The sequence below is a fragment of the Felis catus genome, chromosome B1, assembly GCF_018350175.1.
Source record: "Felis catus isolate Fca126 chromosome B1, F.catus_Fca126_mat1.0, whole genome shotgun sequence".
NCBI classification, from domain to species: domain Eukaryota; kingdom Metazoa; phylum Chordata; class Mammalia; order Carnivora; family Felidae; genus Felis; species Felis catus.
In genome coordinates, this window is record NC_058371.1 from 50,095,905 (window position 1) to 50,111,106 (window position 15,202).

Sequence of the window (15,202 nt, forward strand, 5' to 3'; positions counted from 1 at the left end):
AGAGCCTGGAGCTCACCTCCAGCTCCTGGAAGGCCTTCCAACAGGAAGCACTGGAACAGCCGACCGGATGCACTAAAAACAGCACTTGTTCCGTTGGGCTGATCCTTTTCTTCCTCCTGACGGAAGGTTAGGTTAGGATCTCCTAACTCTTCTCAAAGCCATCCGAGTGCACAGTCGCAGCCTGAGGACCCGTCCCCGCTTCCCTCTCCTACAGTGGGGACCAGCTGGCCTCTGGCTCCCACAGTCCTATACCGCCAGGGGCTCCATGAGCACACCGCTGCCATGCGGACCACAGGGGAAACTTAGTCATGAAAACAACAGGCTCTTAACTGCTTCTGCCAGTGTGCTGATGAGTACACGGTGGGTATCGAATTGCCAAATCAGCCCAAACTTATCCACTACTCTCAATCATGTCTAGAGAAAGCCCATATTCTTTCCTTGTAGGGCCAGCAAGCTAGTGATGGCCATAATCCATTATTTCTGCATTCCTGAGCTTCTTCAGCTTTCCATTTCTTGTTACCCTTCCTTAGAGCTCTGGGTAAGTGCCTCCCATCCTGAGGTCATAGGTTCTGTGAGGAGGAAAGCAAACTTCTGACCTAGGCCAAGAAAAATGAAGGGAGCTAATCGTACCTTGCTAAATTACTAGGTGAAGCAACAGAAGACGTGCCAGGGCGCCCTGGTGCTCCTTTAAGCTCCTGAGGCAATGGGGAATGAGAAGTTTTCCTCTTGCCTCTCCCTCGCCAACTGCAAGCAGCCTCCCCCAACCCCACTATCAAACTTGTGCCAAGAGGTTGCTGACCCGGTGCAGTGATTTTTACTCCCCCCCCCCCCCCACATTCTCCTGTGTAGATGGTCTTCCTTAACCCACCGCTTTACCCAACTACTTCTTCCCTTGCCCTACGGCAGAAGATGCAAAAGGAAAAAACAAACAGAAGCCACAAAAAATAAACCAAAACAAACCCCTAACAAAAAGCAAAATAACAGTGTTCGTGGTACTAACCCACATCTGCAACGAGGAACCAGTACAGGTTTCAGTGAAACTGTCTTTCGGCTTGAGGAGTCTGTTTCTAGGGCTATTTTGGTGGGGAGAGGGGGCGATTTGCTTTTGACTGGACACAGACGATCCTCATCAAAAATAACAGGCTAATGCTTTCCTTCCCTTCCACCTTTGATTTCTTTAGAACAGAAACTGCTTCCAGGTCTTAAAGCCCCCTACCTGGGGCGGGGCGAGGCGGCGGGGGGGGGGGGGGGCGGCGGTGACCGGCACACGTGCCAGCATGCTGCGGACTCGGACTTGGACTCCAGAGACACGAGGAAGGGAAGAAGCGAAGCCAGACGGCCCGCCCTGCCGCAAACTCCCGGCTGTATCAGGGCTGTGGGGAGACACCAGCACTTCCCTTCCTCACCTGTACTTCTTTGAGCAGCTTTGACACTTGGATGAAGTTCAGTCGCGTATCGATGGGGCAGTAAATGCATTTCATGGCCAAGGGCTGGTAGGGAGCCAGTGCTTCCAGGTAGGAGAAATCAGGTTCTAATGGGAGCACAAAAAGGAAAATTTAAAATGCAAGCAACAGAGTTGCTACCAAGTGAGGAGGCGGCTGGTGTGGTCAAGGCCAGGCGGGATCCGTACCGAAGTGCAGAGGCTGGCGGGAGCTGGATTCCTGATCACTGCAGAGGGTCACTTACTCACAGGTAAGGACGGGGAGAGGCCAGAATGAACAGGGCAGGGTGGGTGTGGGCTCAAGATTTTCAACACAGAGGAGATAAATGAGGGGTTACATAAGTAAATGGGGGAGAAGGGAAAACTCTTTGTTGCAACAGAATGCCAAATAAATGTAAACAATGAAAGTAAAAAAAAAATTTATCATTTGGCAACCATCACAGGAATAATTTCTTCGGACCAGAATCATCAATAGATGCAAAAAAAATTAGATAAAAATTTGAGGAAGACAAGGATACATAGTCTCAAAGTGTCCCCCCACCCAAGATACTGATTAAATGTAAAAACTGACTTCACAGTGGGGAAACCTGGCACAGGCCTCTCGAATCAAGTGCTCGAAGTTAACAAGCAGGTATGAGACAAATGACATACCACTGACTTGATAGGGCAGACATGAGAAAAGGACCCTGGCCTCATGTCAACAGATGCTTTTGCTGCGACTGTCATGCTCCTCTCGGCAAAGCCTGGCATGCGCGGTGACTGGGAACCACGCTTGCCATGACGGCCCATTTGTTAAACCCAGAACTACTCACTGTGGCCTGTGTGGCAGAGATTACATTTCTGGTGTGAAATATAATACTTAGACTCCCAACAGCCTGTGCCCCCATGAGGACATCACTTCTTACAGCCCTCTAGCTTACATTTACCCATCCCATTAACTCTCCCAGTGCATTAAGGATGACTGATGGAACTTCCAGATTTTTATTTACTAAAAAAAATTTTTTTTTTTAATGTTTATTCGAGAAAGCGAGTGAGCGAGTATGAGCAGGGGAGGAGCAGAGAGGTGGGGGGAGACACAGAATCTGAAGCAGGCTCCAGGCTCTGAGCTGTTAGCACAAAGCCTGATGTGGGGCTTAAACTCACGAACTACAAGATCATGAACTGAGCAGAAGTCAGATGCTTAACTGAATGAACCACCCAGGCACCCTGGAACTTCCCGATTTTTCAATTACTTCCCCTTGGTGGCTCCTGTTTCTCTAAGAGGAACCCCCCAAATATGAGGCAAGGACAGCTACCTAGGAGAAAACTGACTCCCTTTTTACGTGTACTATGTGAGCTACAACTTTCCCATAGCTGTAATACAATCCAAAAAAGTGGTCCAAAATTCATCTCATACATGACATAGCTGCTCTGAAAGTCCGTCAAAATGGGTTTAGATTTAAATTCATTACCAGGGTTGTTATGGACAATCAAACAACCCTTGATTTCTTCTTAGCTGGCTAAAGGAAAAATTATACTACAGCAAACACTTCTTACTGCACCTATAAAAATACTGTACCCACTGTCATATCAGAGTCAGTAACCCCTCAAAAAGAATGAAAGACCACCTTTAGTCCTACTACAATGTTCCCCAGAATACCTCTTGCTTAGCAAAAGTTGGCCATGGTGAGGTTCTGGGTATTGTGGGTCAATGTCTTGTGACCTGACTTCCTCTGCCTTTGGCCAAAAAGGGGCCTAGGAAAGAGAGAAGAAGCCCCTGAAGCTGCTTTTCTGAGCTCTCCTGGCACTTTCTACCAGGTCTTAGAGTTATAGCCGGAGCCGGCCTGTCAGTCATGGCCAGGCCATGTTGTTCTCCTGTTGGACATCAACAATTTCACAGAACCCTGACATCAGACATGGCCATTTGGTGACCACAATGGATCAAGACAAAAACAAGAACCCCTCCATAATCATGCCTGAACACACAACCACAACACTGTTCGAACCACAAAAGGAGCAAACATTACCCTATCCTGGCTCCATTCTTCTTGCCTTCTAGATAAGAACTGTTAAGATACTCAATCATTTAACCACTCCTGCTTCCTAACAGTGGCCAATCCAGAGCAATGTCCCACATCTGTGAACCTACCTCAAAATCACCCAAGTCCAAATCCATAAGTTCTTTCCAACATGTTCTGAGATGCCTCCCACTTCCCCATGTGTTCTTCTCAGCTGCAATGAATCAATAAAGCCAACTTTGTTTGACCGGTGGTGTGATGGAGGCCTCTGGCACTCCTCACAAACAGGCTGAGCACAAGAAAGGGCCCCAGTGTCCCTGATCTTGAAGATTTGGGCACAGTTAGACTCTATTTCATCATTCAAGTCTTAAAAGCAATGAGAAAGAAATCAACTGATAACTTTCTCAACAACTTTTATGTGCCAGGCACTGCATGAAGTGCCTTTTGATAACATTTCAGTAAACACAGAGTCGCCCAAGGAAGGAGCCATCAACAATCCCATTTTACAATGAAGAAAGTGAGGCTCAGGGAGGTGAGGTAACTTGGCTTAGATTATAGTACACTGGACCAGATTCAGATCAAGGTTTTTCACTCAATTGCCCGTAAGATTTCCAAATCCCGAGGCTGTCTGAAGACCTAAAGTTGCTAAAATAATATAGTGATTAAGTAAAACCCCTGCTTGGCTTCATTAAAGGATTTGTTTTACTCTGAGGGGTTTGTCTCCAGAAAAAACAGTGTAAGCCAGAGCAAACTATAACCAAAGGAGAAAAACCCAACTCAAGAAATAATTCCTAAAGGGTAACACAAGAGTGGTTACCAGGATTACTGATGTTCTTGAAACAGCTTACAAAATCCTATCAAAAGCAGTTCAGTAGAAATCTGCCTCAGGGAAAAAATCTCTGAAAAATGGATATGAAAGCTTTGTCCAGTACAGTTTCCTAACAGTCCATCTTGCTTTACTCTTTCCCTTGTGGTTTATGTCAGATGAGTGTTCATATTTATGCCTTACTGAAGTTTCGCCCTGGTCGGTGCACTGGGTGAAAGTCCCAGTGGAAAGGGCAGGGTTTTATTTGTTTGTTTACTTACCTGTAAATATGACAGTGTTGAGACTAGATTTCCCCCAGAGCTCCATGAAATGGACCACGTCCCCAAATCGGAGGGAGGGGTGCCCGGTGAACACCACACATGGTTGCCGGAAATCACTGCTGAAGTCTCCGTGGAGGCTCGGGTAGTGCTTCAGCTTGTTGGTCTGAATGAGCTACAATATGCACAGGGAAGCACACAAAGAGATGTTAGCCTGTCCAGGCGGAGGGAAGGACTGCACAGCATGGGAGCATGAGCAGAAGGAAGAATACAAATGAATCTGATTACAATTTGTGGAAGATTGAATTTTTTTTTTTTTGTTATGTACAATGTGACTTTCTGAACAGATGCAACCTTTTGGTACGTATTAACATATTATTCAGGCTGTTAAAGGCCTGATGCAGTCTAACCCTTCTTTTAGAGCTTCCTGACACTCGGGAGTCCCGGCCCTAGAAGTTCCCAGGATCAGTTATTATTTGAAGTACAAGTAATTTTCCCCAAACATGTGACTCACCAAGTTCTGTCAACAATAAACACCACAAGAAAAACTGTTTACCTGCACAGGACCACCTCTTGAGATGTAAGTTACTAAGGCAACTTACCAAAGACAAAGGCCAAATTGGCTTTCAGAAATTTGGGAGTGTGATGTCCTCCCAGAGATGTCCTACGCAGAGAGCTGTAGTAAGAAGTGGGCCATGTACAGCCTCAGACTCATCTCAAAAGTGTACGTTTTGAATCAAATGATCTCCCTTCCAGAGCAATACCTGGCAATTCTCTCCCAACGTCATAACCGACCCAAGATAACACCATATAGTTACAGCCACAGATGGCATCTTGTGACATGGCTCAGCAGCTCTTCCTGCTGCCCTGGCCCTGCCTCCACCTCCCTACTCTAGCACCAAAAGGTAAGATGACAAACACCCAGACTTCAGAGACCTTAAATGCCAGCTAGATCAAAGGGAATACTGCCCTGAGATATCGTCTAATAGATAAAGAAATAGTCTGTGACATAAGTTAATCCTGAACCAACCAATTATGCATAAGAGGGGAGCCCAAATCCAACTGAAGTCACCCAAATAGTGAAGTGTGGCCGGAATGGGACAACCCCCAAAAGGAAGGTAAACTCTCTTCACTATAAAGATTTAATTTTTAATTCAGAGAGATTGCTTTTACTGGTAACACTGGAACACGAGAGATCTTAGCCAGGCATCCCTGGCTTGGATGGGATATGTTGTAGTAAAGACGGGACAAATGCTGAATTCCCACCTCCCTTCCAAGTTATATACAAACAAAAGGGACATTCTTTTTATAACTGATCTGCCCCCAAATCATTACTTGTCCCATTGAAATGGGTGAGCGCTGTCTAAAAGACTAAGCCTACTGTATCCATTGCCGTCAAGGAGACGAATGGGATTCTAAGAATAGCAGTGGGTCTTTGCACACAACTTAAATAACTTTTTAGGCATTACCTACAGTTCCTGAAGTTCTACTGATCAATGCATAGCAACTAAGATAAATTCATCTCTTTTCTTTTGCCAACTGGAGCTACCTTTCTAGCTGACTTACTACATTTGACCATTCATTACGTCTGTACTTATTTAAGGTCCAACTGTATAGGCAATGAAGCTGTAGGGTAGGAATTCTGTAAAAAAAAAAAATTTTTTTTTAATTATCAGTACTAAGGCTAGAATATTTTCTCTTTGGCACTGGTCACAATACTGAGTCAACTCCATCATGTCCTAAAGTAGGCAAGTGCGTTTCAGGAACCCTGCTCATGCAACTATGGTCTTTTCATATTCCTAACTAAATGGGACAAAGGTAATCTGTGACAATATGTGGGTAAAAACGTAGAGTAACACTCTTAGAAAACAAAAAAAGGCTAATTTTTGTTGGGGAGAGAAAAACCAGCCTTCAGTGGTAAAGTCCACCATAAAGTATGCTTTGCCACGCTTAATTTTCAGACATCACTGCATTTCTAGCCTGAAGTTCACTGTGGTAATGACAGAGCTTGGAAAAACTTTGGCTGCTGTAACGGAATGTGTGGACTGAAAAATGACTTTGTCAGAACCTTCCGCATGAAATTCTGGCTCATAAAGGTCCTTTGGAGTAGCAATAAGCAGGGGTGACAGGAATTGTCAAATTTAAAATAGCGGGACATTTGTTGCTATTTACACTGAATCAAATAGTTAACTGTAAAACAAATAAACCAACTAAATCCTATACAAGTACATCCACACAGACATCTGTGGATGGATGAAGTCTGTACAAACTGAAAAGTCCATGTTCCCAACTGCACACTAAGGAGCAGTGTGACCAGCTTCTTAGAGGTTCCCCTTTGTCCTTTTCCACTTACTACTGCCTCCAACCCCACCTCCAGGATAACTGCAATCCTGGCTTCCGATACCACAGAATTGTTTTGTGTGTTCTTGAACTTTCATATAAAGAAAATCATACTGTCTACTTATGTCTCACTTATTTCACTCGCATGATGTTTGTGAGATTTGTTTACATAACTTCGTATAATTGGAATTCATTCATTCTCACTGATGTAAGTAAGGTATTCCATTGTACAGAATATACCACAAAATCCACTTGACTATTAACAGCATTTAGGTATATTTCAGCACTATTACCAAGAATGCTCTGAAGATTTTTGTCTGTGTCTTTTGGTGACATACCCATGTATTTCTGTTTGGTATATAATTCAGGAACAAAATTGCTGAAGTAGGGAGTATGTTATATTTCAGCTTTAGCAGATATTGCCAGTTTCCTAAAGTGGCTTATACTAATTTAAACACCCTTTTTAAAAATGTAACAAAAAATTGGGAGTAACTCTTTTGTTGGATAGTAAGAGAATGGTTAAGTACATTATAATATGTTCATATGATATGCTATGGAATACTAGGCAGCAATAGTAATAATAGGAGGCACACAGAAAAATATCCATGATACACTGTTTGGTGAAAAATGTAATGAAAACAAAACTGTCTACGTTATGTTGTTACGTTATATATATTGTATTTGTTTCAAGTGTCCAATAATATATATATTGTGGAAAAAAAATCACCACAGTAAGCCTAGTTACCATCCATCATCATAGATAGTTACAAAAGATTTTTTTTTGAGAACTCTTAATATCTGCTCTCTTAGCAACTTTTAAACATGCAATACAGTATGGTTAACTACAGTCACTATGATGTACTTACATCCCATGAATTATTTATTTTAGAAGAAGTTTGTACCTTTGACCCTCTATTTTTTAAAAACTTAAATGTTATTATTTTCATCATTAAAACTTCACATCTATGATCAACATGACTAACTGGAAAGAAGACTTTGACTATAAACAAATCTGTTGTTATGCAAAGAAATTAGTAGTAGGGGTCAGATAACACTCAGTGAACAGAACAGAGGTAGGTTATGAACTGAACACGTACTGGCAATAGAATGTGTTAATGAGAAGAGACAATAACATATCTTGAGTTAGAGTACTTCGCAGTCATCTCACATGGGAAACAAGGGACTATATGAGTTTACCTAAGGATTTCTATAATCTAGTGACATGTTATCATCCATTTATCTACAGTTTTTTCTTGCTTTGACCCAATAATGCCATTTCTTACCTCTGCATGAGGAAAAGGTGGTTCTGGGAGATACACCTTAGTCTGTTTGTTGTGACAAAGCCTTTTAAAGAGGAAAAACGGATGAGCCTGTTAGGGTAGGGCATACAGGATCATTTGTTGCCACCTAGTGGTAGCAGCAAAAACACTAGTAAAGTGTATTCAAAATTTTCCTGTTAACCAATCTCACTGTGATTGAAAGCCAGGATCTACGGAGTATTCAGAACAAGTCCCTTGTGAGCATTTTTTAACCATTAAAATTCCTGAGTACATTTTTTCCTTGAAAAATAAGCTTGTTATTTTGGAATAATTTTAGATTTATAGAAAAGTTGCAGAGACAGTACTGACTTCCCTTGGGCCCTTTACCCGGGCCCCCTAAATGTTAACATCTTACATAACCATGATACATTTGTTGAACTGTGAAATTAACATTAGTGCATTACAACTAACTAAATTCCAGACTTTGTTTGGATTTCACCAGTTTTTCCACTAATGTCTCTTTTTTTTTTTTTTTTTTTTTTTTTTGGCTCCAGGATCCAATTTGAAATATCATATTGCATTAGTAGTGATCACTTTTGAGGAGAAAGTGATAGGCTTTCTTCAGAGACCCAACTTTCTATTTTGCACATGCACTAAGCAACACTGGTCACTGAAACTGGAGAGTAACATGGTATCTCAACTGGGAGACTCTATAAATGCTTTAGGTAGTCTATATTTCTTTCCTAGACAGAGCGGACATTTAAAAATGGAGAGGTCTGAATAAAGCAATTGTGGCCAAAGTTAACAACTGATAACTCAAAAGACAGGTGTTCTGTAGGTTTGGCGTTATGTAGTAATAATGTATGTTTGTTCACGACTACTTGTAAGAATTCTACAAAAACAGTATTAAAGTATTTCAACAGTTCTACCAGATACTATTTTTTGGGGAGTAGTTCAGAACTCCAGGGTTTGGGTTTTATATGAACTTCATGAATACAACTTATTAATTTTCCCTACACTTAAAATTTTCTTTAATCTTGATTTAAAAAACATTACTTTATATCCTTTTTGGAGGAAGATGTAAATAGGGAAGGAAGATACTTCTGGAGGGTTACCTTATAATATCTAAATTACATATACTTATATACATAGAATTATATATAATATCTAATCAGGAAGACAAAACTTTTTAAAGTCAGGAAGAGAGACAAATAGAAGATCTTCATTTAAGGTTTCTTAGATTGTTGCAAAGGATACTATGTTGCATTAGTTAGTATCAATATATAAAACTAAAGTATTTCTGACAAAAAAAACCCAAGACAAAACAAAACAAAGCAATAACCTAAATGCATTGTGGTATCCTTGACTGGATCCTGGAATAGAAAACCGACATTAGTGGGAAAACTGGTACAATCTGAAAAAGACTGTAGTTCAGCTAATAATGTGTGCTAATGTTCATTTCTTGGTTTTGATACATGTGTATGGCCATGTAAGATGTGGCCATTAGGGAAAACTAAGTAGAAGGTATATAGTTCTTTCTGTACTACCTCTACAACTTTTCTGTAAATTCAAAATTATTCCAAAGTAACGACTTTATTATTTAAAAAACAAATCAAAGTTAAAATCCAAAGTGCCAAGACGGGGGAAAAAATATCTGCAGATGTATAACAAAGAGTAGAGTTCAAATAAATTGGTAAGAAAAGTATAACATCTCTAATCAGTAAAAAAGGGATATTTTACAGAAGACGATGGGCAAGAGGAACAATTTACAGAAGACAAAGATCTTTCTGGAAAGCAACTGAGATTTGTATAATCAACATTAAAACATATTTATACTCTTTGTTCCTGTAATTCCACTGTTAGTAATTTACCTAAAGCAAAAGATGCAGTCGTATATACATACAACAATATTAACTGAAGATTTATTACTAAAAGGAAAAAACTGGGCAAAGCCTGTTCGTCCAACAATAAGACAACAGTTAAATAAATAATACAGTATACAAATGATGTAATAATGTATTCATGTAAAAACTATGTCCTCAAAGTTTTATTTTAATCCTCTAATCTCACATTAAAAATGTGAGATTAGCAGGGGGCACCTGAGTGGCTCAGTTGGTTGGGTGTGTGACTTCAGCTCAGGTCATGATCTCGCGCGGTCCGTGAGTTCGAGCCGCGCATTGGGCTCTGTGCTGACAGCTCAGAGCCTGGAGCCTGCTTCAGATTCTGTGTCTCCCTCTCTCTCTGCCCCTCCCCCACTTGCACTCTGTCTCTCTTTCAAAAATAAACATTAAAAAAAAATTAAAATATTTAAAAGCAGGATCCAAAATTAAATAATTGGTATGATCCCCATATAGAAAGAAGAAATCCGGGGCGCCTGGGTGGCGCAGTCGGTTAAGCGTCCGACTTCAGCCAGGTCACGATCTCGCGGTCCGGGAGTTCGAGCCCCGCGTCGGGCTCTGGGCTGATGGCTCGGAGCCTGGAGCCTGTTTCTGATTCTGTGTCTCCCTCTCTCTCTGCCCCTCGCCTGTTCATGCTCTGTCTCTCTCTGTCCCAAAAATAAATAAACGTTGAAAAAAAAAATTAAAAAAAAAAAAAAAAAAAAGAAAGAAGAAATCCATCCAAATGCCAACAGTGATATTACTTCTGGATAGTGGGTTTACAGGTTCAGTTTTTCCTGTTTTCTGTAACTTGTATTGTTTTCTATAGTAAGTGTGCATTACACATATATTAGAAACGAACAAATATAAAAACCCAGAAACAAAAACAACCTACTCTAATTAGAGTGGTCCTGACTTCTAGCCCGTATGATATTATTTTGAAAGAACAGCACACAGTGGGGACGGAGTGGCTTTGAGGAGCACACCATCCCCCAGCCCTCACAGGGCTGGCTGGAGTTTTTTATTAAGGATCTGGATGAAGAAATTCAGAATATGCTAATTGTGCAAGTGATCCTTAGGCTGGACTACTAATTATTCAAGATTAACTTCCTATGCTGGGGGAGAAATGACCCAATGCAAAGGATAAAATTCAACAGGTACCAATAAAGTGACGGCCCTACGGACAAACATGACTAACATGCACACAGGATGGAGAAGTTTGTCTGAATGGAGATAGAGAAAAAAAGTCTTTGACCACAACTTTTAAAAGGGGAGGAAAAAATGCCCTTTAAGAAGGTGGAGTGGGGAGACAGCATATAGAACATGTTAGGACAGAATGATATACAAATCCCTTCTTAATTAGAAACTTGGTAGAACACTGTGTCCATTACACTACCATACAATCAAAATGGATTACACACCCTATGCAAGTGTCATGCCCCCGTCTAAAAACACCACCCTAAGGCACTTGAAGGTCGACTGTAAAAGTTCTGTATTTCCCTCATCCCTCCCTTTTTTGGGCCAGATGAGTTAGATTCAAACATGCATCTAAATAATCCTAAAAAGGTTCACTAACTTCATACGGTTCGATAATTTACCCACCTCAGGACTGGATCAAACAATTTCCTACTGTAATAAAACTTAGTTTTATCAAATATCATGCTATTGAAGTGAAAAAGAACCTAGCTTTTCTTATCATCAGATTTGGTATTAGAAATTCCAGACAACATGAACTTGGGCTTTTTTTGAGCCTCTAGAATGTCACTTCACTTTGTAACAGGCAGAGGGTAGCATGGGAGAAGATAAATGTATAATATTTTGTCACTGAATTTGAAAGTGCTCAGTTAACCCTTTGCCTTTCATCCTTCCTTCCTTGACAACTATTCCTCCAAACTCTAGCAATGTAACAGATTTGGCTTTAATTAATACAATTTTCACATCACAGACATGGAAAGACAACAAAATCAAAGTCTCATAGTAATGTGAGAAAAAAAAAACCTTTATATTTTTATTTTTGACAGAGAGAGAGTGCGTATGTGTGGAATGAGAGTGTGTGGACATGCACGTGAGTGAGCAGGGTGTGAGGCGGGGTGGAGAGAGAGAGAGAGAGAGAGAGAGAGAGAGAGAGACAGACAGATAGACAGACAGTCTTAAGCGCAGAGCCAATGCGGGGCTCAACCGTGAGATCACGACCTGAGCCGAAATCAAGAGCTGGACGCTTAACCAACTGAGCCACTCAGCCGCCCCTATACTTTTTTCATTAAAAAAACTTTTTCCATTTTATTCTTACTGCTTGAATGTACTGAATCATGGAGAAGAATGCAGACATACCACTCAGCAAAAATCTGGGAAAATTCAAGTGAACTGTTGGCCACGGGGGAGATGAAGTAGAAAGGGATGTTGGAGAGGCCGGCAGAGTCAATGTACTGATACAGGCATTCCAGGAGGTCATAGATCACTCCAGAAGGGTAACAGGGCACCAACACGTTTCCTCCATTCCGGACTGTCAGTGCTAGAAAAGTTGAAGTCAGAGAGAAAACAGTGGTGTCAGAAGAACAGTTTTATAAAGGTAGAAAGAAACTTTAAAAATAATATTTGGATTTCTTTCATTTCCTACTTCTGTTCATACAATTCATTTCTCAGGTACAATGATCTGCTTCTTTTGAAGAATAGCACAAGAGTGGGAGAATCCAGAGGCTAACAATCAGTTGGGTTTTTAATGGACGTCTCAGTCCCTGGGAACAAGGTGTGCAGTTAAGGGTTTGGGCTTTAACGGTTACCAATGGCAGCCGAGCTTCAGGACAGACCCTCCAAGCTCCTTCTCTTTTTAGCTCCTGCTCAAAACTTTGCTGGATTTGTCTCTGTTCAGTCTCTGACCACTGCTGTATGACCTATAAGGAAATAGGCCAAGTTTTTCCATTTGACTCATTTTAGTGGCATTTTCTTTCATTAATGTGTTATTTGTAAGAAAATCCTCTACACTTTAAATACTTAAAAACAAGTTATCAAACGAGGACTTGCAACTTAATGGGTATAATTACATTAGAAGTTATAAGTGGCTACAAAAGAAAAAAAATATCAAAGCCCTCTTAAGTTTCTCTTTTGTTTAGTTTCCAAAACAAACTGAAACGCAGAGCTTTCGGGTGTAGATCTTGAAGCCTCTGGTGTCTTGTATCCTCCTCTGTTCCCAACCCTGACATATGGGTTCTCCCAGGCGCTGTACTTGGAGTACTGGTTGACTTGCTATTACTAGAGTATGGTACTGAGGGGAGAGACAGTGGTCAGGGCTCAAGAGGCCTGGATCTACTCCTGCATTCATCACATGCTATAGGACCTCATGTAAGCCACTGAAACCTGGCTGGGCCTGTTTCCTGATTGGTTATGAGAGGAGTGGACTAGATTAGTGGTCTTCAAGCTTTCGTAAGTGTGAAAATTGCCAGGGAACATGTTGAAAATGCAACTTTGCTGCTGGGTCTCTCCTGTCCCCAGAGAATCTGACTTACTAGGTCTGTGGATGGGCCCTCAAATTTGCATCTTTAAGAAGTGGCCTCACTGATTATGAGGCAAGTGGTTAGTGGACTTAAGAAACAGTAGATTAGATGCAAGGTTCCTTTCAGATCTAAAGTGTTTTGAGTCTGTGATTCTAGACAATAAGCAAACAAAACATACAAATCAGGGGTGCTATTCGAGACTAGTCCAATAATTTTTTTCAAGGAAGAATAAACCGTGTGAAAGGGGTGAAAGGTCTGAGCTCATTAACTCCTCTTTGGCAACTGTTATGGACTGAACATCTGTATCCCCCTAAAGTTCATATATTGAAGCCCTAACTCCCAGTGTGACGGTACTGGGTCAGGGGTGCTTTGGGAGGTAACTGGGTTTAGATGAGGCCATGAGGGTACAGCCTCCATGATGGGATTTTTGCCCTCATAAGAAGAAGACGACACGAGAGCTGCTTCTTTCGGCCAAGGGAGGACACACTTGTGGGTGTCTGCGAGCCAGGAAGAGAGTCCTCTTCCACTGGTCAGACCCTGACCACACTGACAATCTGATCTCAGACTTCCCTGCCTCCAGAACTGTGAGAAATGTTTGTTCTTTAAGCCACCCAGTCTGGCATTTTGTTACAGCAGCCCAAGTTAAGACAGTAAGCAACCTATACTTTTCTAAAAGAAAGGCAGGATTTCTAGATTTTACTGACAATTATATCCAAAGAAACATACGTTTCTTCCGGGTAGCAAGTCTCTTCTCCAAATTTAGTCTTCTCTCAAAGAAAAAAACAACACTGACCAAATATTGGTGGAAAAATGTATCTGCTCAGTATATTGCTATTGTGAATGCAAAGTATTAAGTCTTTTCTGTGCTATTACTTACAAGCAAAGATGTGATTCTTCCCTTTTTTGACAACTGCTATCCTGTATGCACCCCCGTCTTGCCCCCAAATCCCACCACAGAGCAAACAAATAAGAATTTTCAACATAAATCAAGTGGGAGAATGTTGAGTATCTGTTGCATAAACGTGCTAAACATTTGAATTTACCCTTACAACCATTCTTACATTCTTCAAATTTATGTTGCTTAAGAATTGCTTTTGCTGACAACAGCAAGCTTTGAAGGATGGGCAGGAAGGGTAGAGTAGGCGGGGCAGGGGAAGCCTTGAACCGGGGTATCAGAGGGGGTGAACGTGAAGAGAAGGAACACAAAATGCTACAGAAGCAAGAACTGAAAAGTAAATTTAGCACATTTCATCCCATTCATGGCCTGAGCTGGACACATACCCAGGTTGCTGCAGAACTCTCCCACCATGCCGTCCGGGTTGGCGGTGGGGATCTGGGTGAGGCCTGTCAGAACGAGAACGTCGCTGTTTTTGAGAGAAGCTTGGTCCATGGGCTGAAAAACCAGAGAGAACTATGCTCAGTACTTCAAAAGGAAATGGTAAGTGCAAGTAGTGAAGGAAAAAGAGAATAGTCATTGCTCTGTGTTTGGCTCATCATTGTCCTGTTCCCTTACTTCCTCTAATGAAGTCTGTCAGTGAACAGTTAAGTAGCTGCCCACTGGGGATAGGGACAGATGAGAGGAGGCATGAGGGAACTTTACAGCCATAATAAAAGAGTTCTATGCCGGGGCACCTGGCTGGTTCAGTCAGTTAAGAGTCCGACTTCAGCCCAGGTCATGATCTCATGCTTCGTGGGTTCAAGCCCCATGTCGGGC

The 15,202-nt window shown here is 41.6% G+C and overlaps 1 protein-coding gene across 5 annotated transcripts in view; it reads right to left on the bottom strand.

Annotated features, from left to right (window-relative positions):
• The window catches only part of INTS9 (integrator complex subunit 9), a 103,011-nt gene that overhangs the window by 10,453 nt on the left and 77,356 nt on the right, over window positions 1-15,202 (bottom strand). For all 5 annotated transcript variants that reach the window (XM_019828624.3, XM_006930745.5, XM_045055620.1 and 2 more), the window contains 5 exons: window positions 14,770-14,881; window positions 12,329-12,509; window positions 8,145-8,205; window positions 4,525-4,696; window positions 1,407-1,531 (listed from right to left, as the gene is read on the bottom strand). In XM_019828624.3, coding sequence (XP_019684183.1) covers window positions 1,407-1,531; window positions 4,525-4,696; window positions 8,145-8,205; window positions 12,329-12,509; window positions 14,770-14,881 — 651 coding nt within the window. The remainder of the gene's footprint in view (window positions 1-1,406; window positions 1,532-4,524; window positions 4,697-8,144; window positions 8,206-12,328; window positions 12,510-14,769; window positions 14,882-15,202) is intronic.